Source organism: Liolophura sinensis, chromosome 12, assembly GCF_032854445.1.
Source record: "Liolophura sinensis isolate JHLJ2023 chromosome 12, CUHK_Ljap_v2, whole genome shotgun sequence".
NCBI classification, from domain to species: domain Eukaryota; kingdom Metazoa; phylum Mollusca; class Polyplacophora; order Chitonida; family Chitonidae; genus Liolophura; species Liolophura sinensis.
In genome coordinates, this window is record NC_088306.1 from 15,649,484 (window position 1) to 15,671,948 (window position 22,465).

A 22,465-nucleotide genomic window follows, 5' to 3' on the forward strand; every position below is an offset into this window, starting at 1 on the left:
AAAAAGCGGCCAAGTGAAGGAAACAGGGTTTATGATATTTCACTCGGCAAACAGAACTCGATGAGTCTGTGTTACATACCACACTGACTGAAGAGCGAGACGGTTTGGTCTCCTGGAGAACACACTCCATTTACAATCATTAGGAGTTTCGGTGTGTATGGTGAGTCTGATGTAAGCAGTCCGTTGTGCAACGTTTGCTTATGATATGGTATATTGTTTGATTTTATCACCTGGAAACTCGACATCCACCATTATAGAAGCGCACATAATATATACTCTACGTTGACAGGTTTTCCTTTTGTTTACACAACGGATGTTCTCTCCGCTCAATCCAACACGCTTATAGTATAATGCATCAAAGAATTCACTTTATTCTACAAGTACTAAGACAGCAAGACATTAAGAATAGTGCAACATTTACTCATGATATGGTATTGTAACGAAATTGGAAGAGATTGACGAAGAAATGTATGAGTAAAGAATCACCATCCCACGAGAGACACTCGAGGCATAATTAAATGTCGTTTTACAACGCTGGGTAACTTACAACAAACTCGGAAGCTACAGGGAGCTTCCTTGTGTTAAATTAGATGGCCGATTTAACAAAACGCATGGTTGAAAGATCGATAACTACTGTGCAAGTTACTCATCCCTGCCAATATTTCACATTGCGATGACTCTCCGCCATCTTGCTCTGAGAATCATGACTTGACCAATCAGAGACCTTCTTATATCCCAACTCACCCAATCAGGGAGTGTAGGCCTACTGCATCATTATTTGGTAACGCAACACTTTCGATCATTACAGTATAAAAAGTGAGACATTCAAACGACAAGTGACCGGACTCGGAGTGACCCATGAAGGTAATGTGCAAAGATATACCCAGTTTTGGTACCAATAAATAGAAAGGACTGGACCATTCTTTACCATTCTCTACTGGACCATTAACCAAGTTAACTGGTAACTCAGCTTGGTGCTCAACCAAGATATACGGATCCAGAAGTGACTAACATTAACTGCATGGAATTACCTTCCGGTTATTAGTTTTATTAGTTACAGCATTCCCAACGTGAATGGAATGGTTATAGAAGGCTACTATACTTACGGTCACATATGTGGAATAATAGCGTGGACACGACTAAGTTGACCACATAAAGAGTTTCTATACACAACACACATTGTTGTGCTATGTAATAAACTGGTGAACAATTTATCACTGTTTTATTGGTTTATTGATGTTGACATCCCTATCATATCCAAAGTGCGATAAATTCTTAATTAAGCCATACCAAGCCTGGATTAGGTTATTAATATCATATTAAAGTGACTGTGGTAACACTGATGGCCGACATTAATGTATAAAATCACCGATGAGTGTATTTTCATCGGCTGGATGAAGTCAATTAGGCCAACTGAGTTGTACTTCGTCGACTGATCAATACAACAGGCCTACCGCCCCGTACCCGTACGTATTATTGATTTTATCACCTGGCGCACATAATATATACTCTGCCTGGAGGACAAGACTGCAATGATTTATCGATGTGGTGGTCAATTTTGACAATGTTGAGCTAAATGTATGCTTAAATTTAAATCTGGTATTAAGTCTTAAACCAGTTTTGAACAACCGGGCCCTGTAAAGTCACGCAGATAGAAATGCGATAAGAGACAACTTCGAAATCGGATGTAGCAAACTTGTCTGTGAAGAATGACAATTCCTGTGAAAAGGACAAATCATACGAACAGAACTTTCTTGTGAGCAAAACTCACCATTTCTCACTTCATGTCACATAAGTTACATCTTCATCTCCCCAACATGGCCAACTTTGTGGCACTGGAACATAGATAAAAACAACGATGAGCTCCACTGGATTATTTATTTGATTCAATTCGTGGTAAATACTTCCATTCTTAGGTTGAAAGTAGATCAAGGTAGCTAAATTACTTCATAACCAATGCAAAAGTAAAACCAAAGCGTGAAAATTCCTATAGGTTGCAGGCTAGAACCGTTGCTCGGACATGTGCGTTGACCGGATTTATTTTGGTCTTCGTCATATCCGCTGAATGTCCAGCTGCTGCATTTTGGGTAGTTCTTTGGCCTGCGCGGCATGTCTTCATCGTTACCAACCTGGATTACCAGACCCATACTGGTCTGAGCGTGGAACTGAACGTGACAATGAAACAACCAGAAACCTGTGTAAAATACGTACAAGACAAGGAAAAGACTATTAGAAATTGTTAGGCTTTGTGTATATAGGCGACAAATTCAGAATTTATAATAACTGTACCCAGCTGGACTTAAAATGTACCATATATATATATATATATATATATATATATATATATATATATATATATATATATATATATATATGCATATAGATGCAAATTTTAGTGCGGTTTTACATTGTTGTTAAGCTAATAATACATTGTTTATTGTATCTAAGTATATATATATATATATATATATATATATATATATATATATATATATGCATATAGATGCACATTTTAGTGCGGTTTTACATTGTTGTTAAGCTAATAATACATTGTTTATTGTATCTAAGTATATATATGGACATGTATTAGTTAAATAATTTTTACATCGTTTTAATTTTGAGTTTTATTTGGTTTTACAATTAAATATATATGGACAGGTATTAGTCAGATATTTTTACATTGTTTTAATTTTGTTTTGTAATTGGTTTTACATGGTTGTTAAGCTAATAATACATTGTTTATTGTATCTAAGTATATATATGGACACGTAGTAGTTAAATCAGTTTAAAAAATTGTTAAACACGTCATAAACAGCTATACCTATATTAGTTAAGTACACTCCTGGGAGTACATATATAATAAACAATGCACTTTCTTATGTTAGTTGCCTGACAATGGTTCAGGTACCTCGCGTTTTCTCAAATAAATAAGTGTGCCAGCCATACACCTCTTGTCATCTCATATGTTCCGCAATTTTAATTACCACGAAAGAAATTAACCTAATGCAGTTGAGTGAGCTCATGAGTACGGCATAAAACACTGACCAAACCAAAAGAAACATAGGGAGCGGCCTGAAGTCAGGACATTTGCTATGTATCAAACTTAGGGTGGCGGTTTCCTCTGCTCATTCTTAAGCATGGCATAACACACTAACCAATCAACCACCAATTGATAAATCTAGCAAGTAGTCAATCAGTCAATCAATAAGAAGTCATACTTGAGTTTTTACCTGGGTTATCCGCCACGAAGCGCAAGACGGCATACCCACCGTCTGGGACGAGGATAGTGTCCTTCTGAACGGGGTTGTCATAGTTACGATGAATGTATCCTTCCGCATCAAGGCGCTTTACAGCCTCCATTGTTGTGGAAATATTTACCTTAAATGACAAAATATGACATGAAACAGAAAAAAATTTACACGACATTTACCGATATTTTAACCGATATTTTTAGTCTTCTAATATTAACTGAATCGATATCCACGATTCAGGCTGAAAAAACAACCACGATTGTTCACGATTTTCGCTGAAATGATGCCCAATATCCACGATTTTAGCTGAAATGATGTCCAATTTCCACGATTTTAGCTGAAATGATACCCAATTTCCACGATTTTCGCGGAAATGATGCCCAGTATCCACGATTTTAGCTGAAATGATGCCCAATTTCCACGATTTTAGCTGAAATGATACCCAATTTCCACGATTTTAGCTGAAATGATGCCCAGTATGCACGATTTTAGCTTAAATGATAGCCAATGTTCACACAATTTTGGTTGAAATGATAACCAATATTTACGAGTTTAGCTGAAATGATACATTTACTGAAACAATAGCCAATTCTTCACGATAGTATATTTAGAAAACATATCTGCATTGAAAAGTAGTCAACGTAATCAAAATTAAATCCTTATGAACGAGAAATATTCTCAAAATATAATGCAGACCCCTCTCCACGCCCCTTCACCGATTAAACTGAATGGTGAAATAAGGATTTTGATGCCGTGTGTGCGTATTTGCATATAGTCATGCACAAAAGTTATTTATTTATTTGATTGGTGTTCAAGAAAACCCGTGTACTCGGATTAACGAAAATCCACTGAAAAGAGGAATCCCATCCTGTTGTATCACAGGTCAACGGACGATTAAATTTATTTATTTATATATTTGATTGGCGTTTTACGCCGTACTCAAGAATATTTCACTTATATGACGGCGGCCAGCATTATGGTAGGTGGAAACCGGGCAGAACCCGGGGGAAACCCACGACCATCCGCAGGTTGTTGCCAGACCTTCCCACGTACGGCCGAAGAGGAAGCCAGCGGACGATTAAAAGGAAAACAATAATTGTTCATTTTTAAGATGTTACCATATGTGTTACATTAGACGTTGCTACAACTAATTACTGACTCCAGTGTCATTCTGAACTTCTGTACCAGAAATGATTTCATTTTTCACAAGGAGGCAGAATAAATCGAATTAATATTTTTACCCCATAAAACCTTAAAGTGATTGATGTTTCCGAGTCAATAGAAGATGGAAAATTATGGTTCACTTATGTTTTACTCCCATGTTCATGAAAATAAAGAGGACTTCTGTTTTTCCCTTATTCCCTTACGTTGCATAGATAAAAAAATTAAAGTAATGAATACTTTATCAAATCCGGAGGAAGGCGCGGACTCAGTATTTTGTAAGGGACATTTACACTGTTTAGTATGAGGCGCGATGAAGGGGAGGTAATTCAAAGAATAGTTCCCCCTGTTCAACGCATGTGCCATCACAAAACTCTTCCACGTCTTCTTGGCTTTTCGCTTATGTTTTAAATATTGTTGACTGGTGAAAGTGATTGGTGACCATTGGCTTAGGTTATCAGTTTACGACTGTTAACCTAGTACATATAACATGTACTGGATAGAGTGAGTGAGTGAGTGCTTGGGGTTTGACGTCGTACTTTATAATTTGTCAGTCATATGACGACGAAAGAATCCTTAGTGTGTATGTGATGTGCCTCCTTGTTGCAGGACGGATTTCCACCGCTCTTTTATCTAGTGCTGCTTAACTGAAACGCCTTGCTGAAGGCAAGTAAGCCATTATACTGATAGGGTCAACCAATCGTTACACTATCCCCTTCATGCTATCGGGACCGGTAGCTCAAGTTTGAACTGGATAGAGGATTTACATATACGGTACAAATTCGTAATGTCGCCATTTTAACTTCTTTACCTACCTGTTTCAACGCGAGCACTCTGAAGGAATGTCCATGAAGGTGCATAGGATGGTTAATGTTCAAGTGAGTTCCTTCGTCCACAACAACTAGTTCCACAAGATCACCAATGGCAACATGTAACCGATGGACGCAGATACAATACTCTGTGGAACAGTTTACCGCCACGGATTCCGTGTCACAAAATAGATCCTAAAATAGATGTTCACAGTCTTATACTTGTTATATTTTTTCAGTCAGAAGAGTTAATGCGCAATTACCAAATTTATTGACCTGTAATGAAACTTGTTGATTCAGTGATGAAACCCCCGCGGTAGTTTAAAAACCAATGCAAGATATAGATACCCATCAAATGCATGTATAACATAAAGGGAAGTTTGATGTAACTATATTTCATTTTTTATTTTTAATATGTAATTAAAATAAAATGTTTCTATTACTACAATAGGAATATATTACCTTTATTACCGCTGATATTATTGGGACAGCAAGTTTGGTACAAAGAGCTAGAACGTATCGCTGATGTTGATAAAAGGAAAATTGAATGGCAATCTACCTGTGGAACGTCTTGGTGTTGAAATAAAAGTGGACTTGGTGGATTCATCAAGGTTATTTTGTTGATTTGTGGGGCGTAAAAGACCCCTCGTCGTTCAAATGCGTAGACCGGATGTGTCTGGGGGCTGTGCACGAGCAGATCGTCCAAAATCCGGGTGTCAAGAGCAAGGTAAAATGTGTGATCTGGAGAACGTTCGAAACCGGGCTCGAGTTTATCCGTGGAATTGACGCTGACGATGGGCTGACGTAGATCGGAGGATTCTGCATTCCATGAGTTGAGCCACTGAAACGAAAAGCATTTTCTTCAGCTTTACGTGCGTATTGTATGTATAGCAGCCCCGCAAAACTCGAAATATCTCGCGTTACTTGGCGTCCAACAGATAATCAACAGGCACATTATGTCAGTTGCACTAGCCCTCTGCCTGCTGACTTGAGCCAAAGCGTCTTTCTGTTTTAGTCTGTGAACAACCAAACGCCAAAAAAGAAAAAAAAAAAAACAATGGCGTGACAGAAAAATAATTTTGTGGGCAAGCCATACGTCATACGGATTTTTTCACTAACGGCATATGTGTGTTAATGTTGTTAATGTTTATTCGTTGATTTTTTTTTCGGGGGGGGGGCTGTTCTTTTTTGGGCGGGGGGGGTGGCGGATTGGTAAAATCACTGTCAAAATGTCGTCATTGAAACCGGGCTATAGGTAGACATCATCGTAATATGGACGAAAAGATGACGCTTAAGCAAAGTTAATCCCACAGCAAAACGAAAATGAAACGCAGTGGTCGGGTGTAGCTTCCGACATTTCTTTTCATCAGTGGAAAATCACAAAATAATATTCATTTATTTATTTATCTGCTCATATTGACGAACAGTTGCTTTCTTGTACAATGGCGGTTAAGTTTATGGGTGAACAAAAAAGAACGACCCTTAGTTCATCACCTTCCTTTGTCAGGATCGTCGTCATACGACTGAAAAATTGTTAAGTGCGACGTTAAACCCATACTCTTCATAGCGGATACGTCACTCTCTACTTTTCACTTTACGTCACTGCCAAGACTAGTAAATTCTGTACAGAAATCTTGAACAACGCCGAGGTTACTGGGGTCACGGTGATGAGGCAGGAAGTGATATCAGAAAACACAAACAATCCGTCTCAACTTTGGCTCTTGCAATACTCTATATACACGCATTGTCTTTAGCTAGAGTACGTACAACGTGATTGTAACCGAAACCTAAAACAATTTTATTTAATGAATGCTGATTAAACAGTTCCGCGGAATCTCAAGAAACACGTGATGAGGCTAAACGTAAACAAGACTACGTGTGTCTCATAAATCCCAAAGGTCAAGTTTGTCTTTTGGTGGCAGCGACGCATGCGCTGTGTAGGAGTATGCGTTAAAGTCCACGCATTCATTCACTCATTTCTTTGCCATTAACCTGACATATATCCGTGAAAGACATAGTAGCAAAAAGTGACACAGAAAATGTCATTAAAAACTTTTACCTTTCCAGTAGTGACATTTGTTGGTGGTTCGGTGGGTTCATTTTCCGATGCCCCAATATATCTAACAATTGCCAGCTGCTGTGGAAGTCGTTTCCTTTCCCCTTCCCCGCAGTCCGGTACTTCTTGAACCATCAGCCAATAGTTACCCACGTCTCTATTCGCCGTCAGAATGAAGTCAAATCTCTCCCCAGCAGCCATCATGAAGGCGTCCACTTCCAAAGGCTCAAAAGGATTTCCGTCCGACGCGATTATCGACAACACGTGTCCGGAGACCGAGACGGTAATTGGACAGGCAGAGACGCCATTATCAATGACCCGGAAGCGATAAGACTCCCCATGCCGGACGGAAAAGACAGCTCTTGGTGTGTAAAACGTTTCTTGCGCTTGTTTGGTTTCTTTGAACTTCCGGTAAACGCCTTGACCTGTGGGCAGGGATTTTTTAAATTTATTGTTTAAGTCAATACAGCCTATTTTTTCGGACATTGCCGAGAAATTCATGCCAGGCGCTCACAACAACCAGAAAACATAAACATAAAATTTTTATTAAATTATTTTAATTTCAATTACGTCCAGGTGAGTTATGTTTAGTATTGGTCGAAGAAAACAAAACAAAGAAAAACCGCACACATAAACAGCAAAAATGAAAACATATTGCTCTGAGACGTATATGGTAACTGAAATAGTTTTGTCGATCAATAATAAGGTTTTCACAGCAGACTTTGTACCATTGATCAGGAGTGACTTGTCTTTTATGACCTTTTCTCCGCCGTGCACGTGCGCCGCATACCGGTTTATGGTAGGATTGACGAACCATTCGTTCACTACGATCACGTGATCAGGCAAGTCATTATCATATTTATCAAAGTGAGGCTCTTTTGACGGAGACTGCCGAACAACTAGAGCCCCGAATAAGCCGTCAGCCCTTTGAAGTCCGGCATGTGAGTGCCAGAAATGAGTCCCTGGATTGTCGGCAACAAATCTGCAAATCAATAAGGTTATCTGGGTATATATGACATTTCATAACATCTTCCGAACTGATAAGATGCGTAGAGCGGTCTAATATACTGAAATGTGGACATTGTGAAAGCGGTAGCTACGACAAATTATGAAAAATTCACCACTAAGATCAGAACTGGCCTATGGCCTTTGTGCATGCTGGTTGATGCTAATAGATAGTAGATGACACAGGAAACTGACATATGCAAATTGGTACCGGATACTGTTTATTTATTTATTTGACTGCTGTTGTACGCCGTACTGAAGAATATGTCACTTTTATGACTGTCACCAACATCACGGCGTGAGGACAGCGCACAAAGCCCGAGGGAAACCCACAATAATCAGTAGGCTCCTGAATCATTGGGCCTGGCTAGCTTGCTAACTACTACGCCAAGGAGCCCCCAAATAGCGAATACTACTGATGTGGAGCTAATGCTCAAGGAGAGTGAAATAAAACTGTAGGTGCTCTAACAGAAATTCAACTAAGCAATAACCCATAAACTTTAACTTAACAACATGTGGGTATGATTCAAAATAATTTGTAGAATATTACGTACTGAGTGAAAATTTTTGATTCCGATATGAACTAAATTGTGTTCAAAAATTGCATGCGTTCTAATGGAAATCCCACTCAGTAATAACAAAAGAGGATAAATGTTATCATGCGAGCTAAATGGCTGAGCTGATATCTCTGACTCACCGATATTGAAATGAAGAGAATGGTGTTATGGGACACTGAGTGATCATTTCTGCACCGTCGTTGTACTGGGTCCCTTTCTGGTGGATACCGTGCCAGTGTAAGCTCACGCCTTCGGACATGTCTGGGTGATTGAAAACCTTCACCTGAATGTGGTCTCCTTCACAAACCTAAAAGGTGTATATCAAGCCCCCAAGGTTCACTACGAGAGTTTGAGTTCGAATAATTTCATCGCAAAGGTAAAAAAAAGTCCTACTCTATAATGTGACTTGTCAAAAATGTTAGGTAACTATTAGATCACATTTACTATAATAAGGGCGTGTCGTTAAAGTTGCACAAAACTTAATTTAGGGTAAACAAATAATAGGACGGAGGGACAGCATGGGCCTGGTTTCGCTAAATTTCTTCAAATTTTCATTTTTCAAAATTAAGCAAACGAGCTTCAAATTAAGTAACATAATACTTTACTTGTGACTTAAATTTTGTAGGGAAACAGTGTTGAGCTTAAGCAAAAACTTACCAACTTAAGCAATTTACTGAATTTAGTAATTTTGGTGAAGCAGGGCCTGGAACTTTTGTGAGCTTGAGAAGTTCCTCAAGGAAAGAGTTGTCATTTGTGTTTCTGTTAAAATTAACAGAATAATTTCTTGAATGTATACCTCAAATTCTTGCGCTGAAAATTGAAAGCTGTGGAAACATGAGACAGTGACACTTTAGCGATATTTAGTCCAGTAGGCAAATATCGTGATCCCATCTAAGTCTCGAGATATCTACTTAATCTCACTACCTGGATAGCTGGTCCTGGCAGATGTCTGTTTACGGTCAGAATTGCCCTTGGCGTGCCTTCGGCAGGAACGCAGTTCGGCCTGAAGCAGTCGGTCCTATTGAACGGACAGTCCCGACAGTGAACGGTTATCGTGTGGTACCACTCGATGGTGAAGTTGTACTCACACGTCCTGGGTGCCTCGTTATCCTTGCAATCTCTTACACATGGGTGATCTTTATAATCTACAAATGGATAAAAATAACAAATCTGGGCTTCAAATTCGTACGCCAGCTTAAACTATAAACTTTTCCAGGTTACACAAAGCACCAAAAAAATACATGCATATGAAAATTAAGCGAAAATATGAAAATTTCACATGCCAATTATTTCGATGTAAAATGTGTCAGTGTGGAATGTTTATACGTATGTACTGTACGTGTGCTTGGGGTTTAACGTCGTACTTTTTCAGTCATATCACAACGTGGTTTGTGCACATATACTGTGTCTTCTTTTGGCAGGGCGAGTCCATGCCGCCAAAGTGCTTCCGCCACTGAAGTGTCATGCCGAAGACACCAGGCATGACACCCAACCAGTCACATTATACTGACACTGGGCCAACCAGTCCTGTTTCCTTGCTCTAACTTCTCAGTGCTGAGGGCCAAGCGATCATTTTTAAAGTCTTTGGTATGACCCATTGCGGTTTTGATCCTTGGGCTGATATATATGTATCAGCTGTTTCATTTACTCTCCTAAAATTCAAATGTTAAAAGGATATGCAACATGTAAGACGCTGTAAAATAGCATTGCTAGCACTGTGCAAAGTATAAATCTAACGTTATTAATTTGTTTCCTCCTCTACCACTACCAATATGTTGGATTGGCATAATCAAAGTTATATGTAATATTCCGGCTTTAAGAGAGTAGAAATTCAGCCAGTTGATGTATTATTTTTTCTGGCTGGTTTAAGCTATATTCCAGAAATCAATGTAAAAACGATTGCCTGGTTTAGTCTGTGTGCAGCGGAAAGCGTAGACCACCGGAAAAACCACCAGCCTTCGTCAAACCCAAAGAAAACCTCCCACAATACACTCAGAAAATTAATCTGTTAAGTTTAACACAAAGTCTATTATCTGAGTGATGCTAGAATGTATTCTCTTATTGCGACATATTATTCTATTAAATATAACACACACATATTGTATTAATTCGACGTAGCCATTCTATTAGACAGATATAACACATATTATGCTGAATATGACACAACATATGTGTTATAGTAACAGAATACCATCTAGCATCACTCAGAGAGCACACTTTCAGTTATAGTTAAAAGATTATTTTTTAAGTGTAAAGCCTCTATTTATCCAATCAGAGGAGTATATGTGTGCGTTATTGGTGGAATGAAATTATTCCGATACGAATTTTGTGGGACAGTCTACACAGCATTATTTTATGTGGGACAACCTCCACAGCCTTATTTTATGTGAGACAATCTACACAGCCTTATTTTACGTGAGACAACCTACACAGCCTTATTTTATGTGAAACAACCGACACAGCCTTATTGTATTTGGGACAACCTACACAGCTCTATTGTACGTGGGACAACATACACAGCCTTATTTTACGTGGGAAAATCAACACAGCCCTATTTTACGTGGGACAATCTACACAGCCTTATCTTATGTGGGACAACCTGCACAGCCTTATTGTATGTGGGACAACCTATACAGCTCTATTGTACGTGGGACAACCTGCACAGCTTTATTGTATGTGGGACAACCTACACAGCCTTATTGTATGTGGGACAACCTGCACAGCCTTATTGTACGTGGGATAACCTACACAGCCTTATTGTACGTGGGACAACCTACACAGCCTTATTGTACGTGGGACAACCTACACAGCCTTATTGTATGTGGGACAGCCTGCACAGCCTTATTGTATGTGGGACAACCTGCACAGCCTTATTGTATGTGGGACAACCTGCACAGCCTTATTGTATGTGGGACAACCTACACAGCCTTATTGTATGTGGGACAACCTGCACAGCCTTATTGTACGTGGGATAACCTACACAGCCTTATTGTACGTGGGACAACCTACACAGCCTTATTGTACGTGGGACAACCTACACAGCCTTATTGCATGTGGGACAGCCTGCACAGCCTTATTGTATGTGGGACAACCTGCACAGCCTTATTGTATGTGGGACAACCTATACAGCTCTATTGTACGTGGGACAACCTACACAGCCTTATTGTATGTGGGACAACCTACACAGCCTAATTGTACGTGGGACAACCTGCACAGCCTTATTGTACGTGGAACAACCTATACAGCTCTATTGTACGTGGGACAACCTACACAGCCTTATTGTATGTGGGACAACCTACACAGCCTTATTGTATGTGGGACAACCTATACAGCTCTATTGTACGTGGGACAACCTACACAGCCTTATTGTATGTGGGACAACCTGCACAGCCTTATTGTACGTGGGACAACCTACACAGCCTTATTGTATGTGGGACAACCTACACAGCCTTATCTTATGTGGGACAACCTGCACAGCCTTATTGTATGTGGGACAACCTGCACAGCCTTATTGTACGTGGGATAACCTACACAGCCTTATTGTACGTGGGACAACCTACACAGCCTTATTGTACTTGAGACAACCTACACAGCCTTATTGTACGTGGGACAACCTACACAGCCTTATTGTATGTGGGACAACCTGCACAGCCTTATTGTATGTGGGACAACCTGCACAGCCTTATTGTATGTGGGACAACCTATACAGCTCTATTGTACGTGGGACAACCTACCCAGCCTTATTGTATGTGGGACAACCTACACAGCCTAATTGTATGTGGGACAACCTGCACAGCCTTATTGTATGTGGAACAACCTATACAGCCTTATTGTACGTGGGACAACCTGCACAGCCTTATTGTATGTGGGACAACCTACACAGCCTTATTGTACGTGGGACAACCTACACAGCCTTATTGTATGTGGGACAACGTACACAGCCTTATTGTATGTGGGACAACCTATACAGCCTTATTGTACGTGGGACAACCTACACAGCCTTATTGTATGTGGGACAACCTGCACAGCCTTATTGTACGTGGGACAACCTACACAGCCTAATTGTATGTGGCACAACCTACACAGCCTTATCTTATGTGGGACAACCTGCACAGCCTTATTGTATGTGGGACAACCTGCACAGCCTTATTGTATGTGGGACAACCTGCACAGCCTTATTGTATGTGGGACAGCCTACACAGCATTATTGTATGTGGGACAACCTGCACAGCCTCATCTTATGTGGGACAACCTGCACAGCCTTATTGTATGTGGGACAACATGCACAGCCTCATCTTATGTGGGACAACCTACACAGCCTTATTGTACGTGGGACAACCTATACAGCCTTATTGTATGTGGGGCAACCTACACAGCCTTATTGTACGTGGGACAACCTACACAGCCTTATCTTATGTGGAACAACCTGCACAGCCTTATTGTATGTGGGACAACCTGCACAGCCTTATTGTACGTGGAACAACCTATACAGCTCTATTGTATGTGGGACAACCTACACAGCCTTATTGTATGTGGGACAACCTACACAGCCTTATTGTATGTGGGACAACCTGCACAGCCTTATTGTATGTGGAACAACCTATACAGCTCTATTGTACGTGGGACAACCTACACAGCCTTATTGTATGTGGGACAACCTACACAGCCTTATTGTATGTGGGACAACCTACACAGCCTTATTGTATGTGGGACAACCTGCACAGCCTTATTGTACGTGGGACAACCTACACAGCCTTATTGTATGTGGGACAACCTACACAGCCTTATTGTATGTGGGACATCCTGCACAGCCTTATTGTACGTGGAACAACCTATACAGCTCTATTGTACGTGGGACAACCTACACAGCCTAATTGTATGTGGGACAACCTACACAGCCTTATTTTATGTGGGACAACCTACACAGCCTTATTTTATGTGGGACAACCGACACAGCCTTATCTTATGTGGGGCAATCTACAAAGCCATATTTTATGTGGGTCAACCCAAACAGCCATACGCGAGCTTATCGCCACCAAAGATTCTGAGAACAGCTAAATTTAGTGTCACCACGACACATGAGGCGAGGGTGAAGTTGGAAGGCCCCAGGATCAAACCGTGTCGGATCATACCAAAAATTTTTAAAAAAAATGGTACTTGCGGCTGCCTCGCTTGGCGCATAGCTGGTTGGCTGCATGCCAGTATAATATCTGGTGTCTTCGGCATGATGCTTCAGTGACAGCAGCGCTTTGGCGGCATGGACTCGCCTTGCCACAAGAAGACACAGTTTATGTGCACACACCACTAGTATACCGTAAGTATCTTGTCACAGATCCGTTGTTTTCCGTCCGGTATTATTCACCCGTAAAACTAAATAAAATATTCTTGAGAATAACGTAAAACAGCAATCAAATAGATATAAAAGTAAAAAGCGGGAATACCTTATTTAGAAGATTGCCTGGGCGCCTGGGCCGGGACTGAACCAACAATTCGTATGTATATATATAATTGTAGTACATTCTCTATTAAGTACATCTACTCACCAGGAAATGTATATTCGGTTAATGTTGGGACGATAAGGAATGCCGAAACCAAAATTCTTAAAATCTCTGTCATCTTGGATCCGTTACTCGCAATTCCACACTGTGAACAGCCGAGAGACGTGTTGATTCCTATCTGTGGCGAAGTAATAAAGGTGTGATACATGTAGATTAGATGAAACCGCCATTAAACTTCCTCAGCTGCGTAACAAACATCCTGACGTCAAAAGCACATACGATCCAATGACTATTGGTTTAGAATACTCGAGACCTGGCTGGATTTACTTATTTATTTATTTGGTGTTTTACGCCGTACTCAAGAATATTTCACTTATACGACGGCGGCCAGCATTATGGTGGGAGGAAACCGGGCAGAACCAGGGGGAAACCCACGACCGTCCGCAGGTTGTTGACAGACCTTCCCACGTACGGCCGGAGAGCCAACCAGCATGAGCTGGACTCACAGCGACCGCATTGGTGAGAGGCTCCTGGGCCATAACGCTGCGCTAACAAACTGACTGGACACGTATCAGTGCATCTCCATCTTAGCATCGTGATCAAATTGGCCAGCCACGGTTTAACCTGTGGATTTACATGTCATTGTAGTGTTTCGTCCCAGAAAAACTTTCTCGCCTGATGTGATTCGTAAGTCCATGCTTTATGGTTTCTTCTCTGATGATGGACAAGATGGCAGCGTAACTCTCATCAGTTACGAGAGAAAAATCATGACAACCCTTTTGGCCTACTGCTTGAACATGCTATGAGGAGCAATGCTCATTGATATAGTTCATTGGGCTACACCACTAAGTTGTGTTTCATTGGACAACAACCTGTGCTATACCTGTGTATCTTGGACTATTTCGTGTTTCCTTCTGTTTGATCGTTAGTGAGAGTTTGGCTTTATATATATTAGATAGTCATTACACTGTGAAGCTACAGTCATATATTACGACTCTTCAGTACAGATTCGCCCTGCCACAAGAAGACAGACACAGTACGGATTCGCCCTGCCACAAGAAGACAGTTACAGTACGGATTCGCCCTGCACAAGAAGACAGATACAGTGCGGATTCGCCCTGCCACAAGAAGACAGACACAGTACGGATTCCCCTTGCCAAAATAAGAAAGACACGGTACGGATTCACCCTGCCACAAGAAGACGGACACGGTACGGATTCGCCCTGCCACAAGAAGACAGACACAGTACGGATTCGCCCACAGTACGATACTCACCTATTGGTTCCTCGTCGTCATATGACTGGAAACTTTATTAAGCACGACGTACAATGTAAAAGTCAACGCTTACATGCATATACACGCTTGCGATTGTTGAAAAGCATTCAACTTTATATCACATGCAAGGGCAATATTCGGTTATGAATGTTTCAAGGAGCGTATTTGTTTCAGAACATCCACGGTTGCAGTGTAGGACTCTCAAGTGGTTACAACTTAACAAATAATTTCACCTGTTCCAAAGAACACAGGATTCTTTTATATCCAAATGATTCTCTTTGAGCTTTTTTGTTCCACTTATTACCTGGGGGCGTATGCCTTGTATTCACTGTGTCTCATGTCATACACATTAGAGTGAGTGCTTGTGGTTTAACGTCGTACCTAACGATTTTTTTTTCTGTCATATGACGACGAAGGAGTCCGTAAAATACATGTAATGTTCCTCCCTGTTGCAGGACGTATTTCCATCGCTCTTTTGTCTAGTGCTGCTTCACTGATACGACTTACTGAAGACAAGTAAGCTGTCCAGTTCGAGTCTCTATATTGATAAGGGTCAACCAGTCATTGCACTACCCACTTACTGCTGAACGCCAAGCGAGGAAGTTACAACTTCTTCTTTTATGGTCTTAGGATTCACCCTGGATCTACTGCCCCGAAGCGGGCGCTCTACCAACTGAGCTATCAAGGCCGGTGACACACACTTTATCTACCCGAAGGAGGGGCTGTTGCTTCAACTATTAGATACATATTGGGTTAGATGCTTAAGTCTTCTGCCTTTATGTATCACATGTGACACTATACGAGTTAAAAAAAAGGTAGATACAGTAGCGGACTGTAAAATAAATTCAAATTAATCAATAATCTCACCTGTCCCAAAGAAGAGAACAATCTTTGACCCCTACACTTCTGTAACATGCTTTAGTTCACTTCAGTAAAGCTTGTGTGCTCACTGCGCATAACCTGAAGGCTAGCCTGAAGTACATGAAGTGACCCAAATTTGTACAACACACAGTGAAAATTGGTGTGGCCCCTGCCGTACAGAAACCAGTCTGCTCTGTCAACAGTCAAGGTAAATATGACAAAATTGTGAGTTATATGATGAGAATCTGTATGGTATATCAGAAAAGCAAATATCTACGCGCTGTAGGAGTTTCTGGTAGACTATATAATGCATGCGGGTATGTGTAAACGACTCCTCCTCCACTGTGGGAGTGGTTTTGGTGTTTAGGTTTTAAACACTAGGACACACGAAACTTGGAGTCGATATACCATTCTCCGATCACGAAGCTATCTTAGCTTGAAGTCAAAATTTTAATCCTTAAATTTGGTATGTTCCTTTCCGTTATTTTAGCTGAAATTTGTTGTACAAATAATTTACTCAAAATTTATATTGTCAAGCAATATTTTGTCTTTGTTACATCAGAAAGTGATATGAATTTTAACCTAAGCCTAAAGATCGTTTAGCGATATCCGGGCGTATTCAAGATTCTGCCATTTTGCTTGGGGGTAAATTGTGACAATTGACGGTTCACTCACGTGATAAATATTACATGTGGAAAAGTTTACCAGTTTGATCATTAAAGTTTGGGGTTTTCTACGGTCACCCCAGTTCTTTAGGCCCATAAAACGAGACACCAGCTTAACAATTCTTGAAGTTAGTGTTCCAAAATAATGAAATAAGCAAGTAAAGAATTAGATAAGTTAGTGAAATAAATAAATGAAACTAAACTATCGCATGACATATGTAAATAATTACATATATCTTACTTTTCCTTACGTTGTTGTTCTCACACTTACATGTAAAAATTTTAATTTAAAAATTAAATAGTGGCTGTGGGTCTTAGGTCACTGACAAATCAACTGTTAATTGGTCTAAGGTGGTCGCTGTGAGTTCAAGCCCAAATGATACTAGTCTCCAGTCCTGTCGTACGTGGAAGGGTTTGCAGCAACCTGCGGATGGTCGCGGCTTTGCGTAGCCCTGTTTTCTCCCACCATAATGCTGGCCGCCGTCGTATGAGTGAATTATTTTTGAGTACGACGTAAAACACCAATCAAATAAATAAATGAATAAAAAAAATAAATAAATGTTAATCGATTGTCTCTTGAGGAATGGGATGTACCTAATTGACTTCGGAAATGTCGAAATCAACATTACTTCGGAGGTATTACGACATTGTATCTTAACAATGAGACGGTATGAATGCAATATGCTTACAGTGCTGCCTCATTGGAAAGCCATACCGATGACACTAGACTTGGCACTCCACCCGTGCACTCAAAGCACACGAACTACCATTACATCGTCTGTTTCCTGATGCTGAGCACCAAGCAAGCTCATTTTAAAGCCTTCGGTATCACCAGTTCACAAGAATGACGTGGATTATTTCTGCATTATAGACAAAGAAAGCTAAAATACGAAATAAAGGCTCATCATAAAGACAACTGAAAATTATGCGTAAAAATACTTTCATTTATTTTTTCAGCTTTTTTTTTTTGGCAGTGTTGAAGGGCATTCAAATATTTGAAAACTATGGTGAGCTTTATGAGCCATACTGACGGTAGCGAGGAGCTCCGACATCACATCACCGTTTTTTCCTGATGTTCACCAGAAGGAAGGAATTTTGGGGAACATTATTTCAGTAATCTTTCACTCACGGGTAAAAGTTATTCCAACATTCAGATAAACTTCCTGTGACGTCATCCTAATGACTGATAGTATGGTCCAAAAAGCCCACCTTAGAAGTCAAATGAAAGTATATTTATACATAGTCTTAAGTGGTTTATGTAGTGATGCCTACTTCAATTTTTAGAGGTCCTTTAGTTTAAATCACACATAAATATTGAGATTGTTGCATCGCTGTCTCACTAATTATTTTAGGACGGTCACATTATTCAGTTAAAGTTCTTGAGATTTTTTGGGAAAAATTCATTAGCATAGTTTCATATGTTCCTGTACTATATATATATAACAAGGTTAACTTGTCACGTCGTGTTTCAAAAACTTCACTCAGTGCAAATCTTTTACAAATGCCATTTTATTCTCCTCGCATGAACACAAACTCATTTGTTCCAACAGTCGTCAAAAATCAGCACAAAGTAAAATTAACCATCAAGAATCTCTTCAACTCGATTTTCAGAACAATCTTCACCAGTGTCGTCAACTTCTGCTATGGCCGGAAGTGGAGATTCCTCAGAAAATGATAAATCATCCGAACACGATGCAGAATCCAAATCTTCGAGGAGCTCTTCTTCTAACTGTAACAAGAGTGAGAACGAGGCTGGACACGCCTCTTTTTGAGTCTCAATCGTCGTCTTGAGGGCATCAAACCTTTCTATCAGCTCCTCGTACCCGGCGGCCTCCGTGTTCACATTTGTCTCGACGTTTTTGACGTGCATCTTAGTGGCGTACAACTCAGCCTCCAGTCTGTCTCTCTCCGCCTCCAGTTTTCGCCTGGCCGCCCTGAGGCTCATTAGCTTGTTGTGTACTCTCTCGGTCTCCTCTATCACCGACTCCATCTCTCTACGTGGAAAGGTGAAATGAAAGTGTTAATTTAAACTTAATTTTCGTCTTTTGTTTGCGGTGGTCGAATCTGTTTTAGTGAGATTGTGATATAAACATTTTTTTATTTATTTTGATTTAGCGACCACTGTTCCTTGGTGACAAAGAGCGGCCATTTGTCATTTAAAACCACACCGTTTTTAACTAATATGTTGTGGATATCTGTGTGTCTTACACGGAAAAGTAATTTGCCAAAGGTCGGTGGTTTACCCCGGCTTCCTCCACCCATAAAACTGTATGTGTAACCATATCTCACAGTATGGTATTAAACAACAATCAGACAGATAAATAAATGGATTTACCGATTTGTGCGTATTACTAGAATATTAGAATATTTCAATTTACCACAGCTGTCATGAATATGGATGGAGGTAAGCGTCAGAAAGCATAACTTTCCATTTCTGTGAGGTTGCACAACAGAGAAATCGCAGTTTAAAGTGAACAATCGAAAGCGCCGCTATGTTATCAGTTTTGTCCAATCGGGCGCTAGTTATTTCTATAACTCGACGACGAGTCTGTTTCGGCTCACGTCACCCGATAACAGCTTTGTCTGTTAACCATGTATATGCGCGTGTGGTAAGAGTGACTCAACATCAAGTTTCCGGTTGGTGTGACATGGCGCAACCCATGGCCTCCTTCCGCTTCTTATATGTTGAGTTACAGAGATACCAAGCACTGGATTCCGCCAAATATGTCTGTGACTATGTCGATCTGGTTTTACCAATCTTCCCAAGTATCTCGGATTGTATTATTTGTTGTCTTTTTTTTTCAAGTCTTAGGAGCCCCAGATGAGCTGAGATGGTGTAATCGTTCACTTGCTGCGACTGTACCCTTGATAAAATGAATGATGTCGCAGGCTCTAATCCAGGTCTAAATATTTGGAATTTGGCCTGAAATCAGGATGTTTTTCATGAGACCTGGCGAAGCGCGATATTTACTCCTGTACCTCAATTTGCTCCACCTGTAAAATCTGACAGACATATACAAGATGAACATATGTGGAATACATACCTATCATTCTTTTCTTTCGTGTAATAAAATTCGTCTACTCTTGTTTCCTGCTCCTTCAGCTTTCTTTTCATTTCCCTAATTTCTTCACCATCGCTTTCTTCATCATTTAATTCTGCGCCTTCTCCTCTGCCTGCAACTGGGATTCTTCCTTCCTGATTGGTCGGTAGGTTTGGTACCGTCACGTGATCTGGCATAGCTCGTCTGAAGGTGATGTCTACAGGGCAAAAGGTGATAAAACCCCATGAACTTCCCAGTTAACGCACTAAAACTGTAGCATGCCTACTACTTACGTAACTTTAAAATGACTTCAAACAGCAATTATGAAATGGGAGCTAAAACATTTTATTTGCACCCTATCACTGCTCTCACAAACGCCCAGAAATGTAATCTTTCTAGTCAACACATTACAAGCTTCATAAAACATACGACTGTGATGATAGATTTAGCTTGGTTTGCAACTATAATTCCGAAATACTGGCTTATATGATAGACGAACAGTTTATTCGTAACTCTGGGCACCAGTTAGCTCATTTGGCTAAATTACTGTGCATGCGTGCAGCCTAACGGCCCTTGGCCATTGAGGTCGCCTGGTCGAACGCGGCATTAATTAAGGAGGTTTGTCAATCACCTGGCAAAGAGCTTTAGTTTATTTCGGGCATTGCGGTTCCCTCCATTCATCAACCTGATCATCATGATATAGGCTAGATGAAAATTTTTCGAGCACGGCAAAAATATTAGCCAATTAAATAAATAAGTTATAAAATATAAGACTTTACACATAATAATAATAATAATAACAATAACAAAGTCTTGCAATTTACAGCAATCAAATATGGAAACGTATAATTCTTCATTTATCCTACAAAGGGAGGTCACTCTAATATACCTGGTTCCCACGGAAGGCGTTTCCAGTTGATTAAGGGTTGTCTCCTCTTTCTCCGTGCAACTTGATGGTTATCTTCCACGTTAACAGCGTATTCTTCCTGAAGGGCTGCATTTCTGTCATCCTGGCCTTCTTCCTGAAGGGTCGCAAGCCCATCTTCCTGACTTTCTTCTTGATGGGCTGCATTCCCGTCTTCCTGACCTTCTTTCTGATGGGCTGCATCCCCGTCTTCCTGACCTTCATCATGATATTCTGCATCACAATCTTTCTGACCATCTTCATCACGGGCTGTATCCCCGTCTTCGTGACATTCTTCTTGATATGCTGCATTCCCGTCTTCCTGACCTTTTCCTCGATGAGTAGCATCTCCGTCTTCCTGACCTTCGTCATCAAGGGAAGTATCCCCTTCTTCCTGACGTTCTTTTTGAAGAGCAGTATCCCCATCTTTCTGACCTTCTTCCCGATGGGCTGCATCTACGTAATCCTGACTTTCATGTTGGGTTACATCACTCTCTTCCTGACTTTCTTCCTGATAGGCTGCATCCTCATCTTTCTGACCTTCTTGTGCCGGATCCCCATCATCCTGACATTCTTCTTGTGCTGGATCCCCATCATCCTGACCTTGTTGTGTTGGATCCCAATCTTCCTGACCTTCTTCTTGTGCTGGATCCCTATTTTCCTGACCTGCTTCTTGTGCTGGATCCCGATCTTCCTGACCTTCTTCTTGTGCTGGATCCCCATCTTCCTGACCTTCTTCCCGATGGGCTGGATCCCCATCTTCCTGACCTTCTTCTTGTGCTGGATTCCCATCTTTCTGATCTTCTTCTTGTGCTGGATCCCCATCTTCCTGACCTTCTTTCCGATGGGCTGGATCCCCATCTTCCTGACCTTCCTCCCGATGGGCTGCACCCCCGTCTTTCTGAACTCCATTCGGAATGTGAGGGTACTCTTTTTCAATCTCCATAATATCTGTGTCATATATTACATACTTATTTAGCCTTTTTGGTACACGTGGATTGCTTTACTAATCATAGATGTATAGTTAACCTGTTAAAAGGCAACCTCTGATGCGTATAAAGATTCTCAAATTATGTTGCATGAAGATAGTGTCCTGGATAAATGACTGACTTAAACTTGTGCCGCATTGTTTCCCTTGCATGTTGCGTTAAGCACGTGTATATGTGTATAGAGGTTGTATAAACTGACATGTGAATAATACATGTACATGAAGGTGATGACGAAAATTTCTACATTGTACAACGACAACAGTGACTGCCACATCGGAAAGAGCGCTGAAAATGGAAATTAAAGTTAAAAAAGGGAGAAATTAAAGTAAAGAAAATATGGGCTGATATACATGTTTATACATGTATATAAGCCTATGTATTCATTACTGTACG

At 40.6% G+C, this 22,465-nt stretch overlaps 2 protein-coding genes across 2 annotated transcripts; both read right to left on the reverse strand.

Moving 5' to 3' along the window:
* Positions 1 to 57: 57 nt before the first annotated feature.
* On the reverse strand, positions 58 to 16,521 carry LOC135479627 (uncharacterized). Its single transcript, XM_064759518.1, has 10 exons — positions 16,480 to 16,521; positions 14,383 to 14,511; positions 9,764 to 9,984; positions 8,980 to 9,146; positions 8,006 to 8,259; positions 7,281 to 7,702; positions 5,781 to 6,062; positions 5,228 to 5,416; positions 3,231 to 3,378; positions 58 to 2,194 (listed from the first exon to the last, which is right to left on the reverse strand). Exons 2-10 carry the CDS (start codon positions 14,453 to 14,455, stop codon positions 1,938 to 1,940), a joined length of 2,013 nt encoding a protein of 670 aa, XP_064615588.1. The 5' UTR covers positions 14,456 to 14,511; positions 16,480 to 16,521; the 3' UTR covers positions 58 to 1,937.
* Positions 16,522 to 18,714: 2,193 nt separating this feature from the next.
* Positions 18,715 to 22,029, reverse strand: LOC135479732 (high mobility group nucleosome-binding domain-containing protein 5-like). Its single transcript, XM_064759634.1, has 3 exons — positions 21,069 to 22,029; positions 20,183 to 20,396; positions 18,715 to 19,132 (listed from the first exon to the last, which is right to left on the reverse strand). The coding sequence occupies exons 1-3, from the start codon at positions 22,027 to 22,029 to the stop codon at positions 18,715 to 18,717; spliced, it is 1,593 nt and encodes a 530-aa protein (XP_064615704.1).
* Positions 22,030 to 22,465: the final 436 nt, after the last annotated feature.

What these genes read in the sequence shown, in the direction of transcription:
- LOC135479627 (XM_064759518.1), bottom strand. Translation starts at nt 14,455, where the DNA reads ATGACAGAGATTTTAAGAATTTTGGTTTCGGCATTCCTTATCGTCCCA. An exon ending in TTCTCTTCATTTCAATATCG is followed by an intron (nt 8,260 to 8,979) that starts GTGAGTCAGAGA and finishes ATTGATTTGCAG; the next exon opens with ATTTGTTGCCGACAATCCAG. An exon ending in GAGTGCTCGCGTTGAAACAG is followed by an intron (nt 3,379 to 5,227) that starts GTAGGTAAAGAA and finishes TTGTCATTTAAG; the next exon opens with GTAAATATTTCCACAACAAT.
- LOC135479732 (XM_064759634.1), bottom strand. Translation starts at nt 22,029, where the DNA reads ATGGAGATTGAAAAAGAGTACCCTCACATTCCGAATGGAGTTCAGAAA. An exon ending in ACGCCTTCCGTGGGAACCAG is followed by an intron (nt 20,397 to 21,068) that starts GTATATTAGAGT and finishes TTTGCCCTGTAG; the next exon opens with ACATCACCTTCAGACGAGCT. An exon ending in ACGAAAGAAAAGAATGATAG is followed by an intron (nt 19,133 to 20,182) that starts GTATGTATTCCA and finishes CTTTCCACGTAG; the next exon opens with AGAGATGGAGTCGGTGATAG.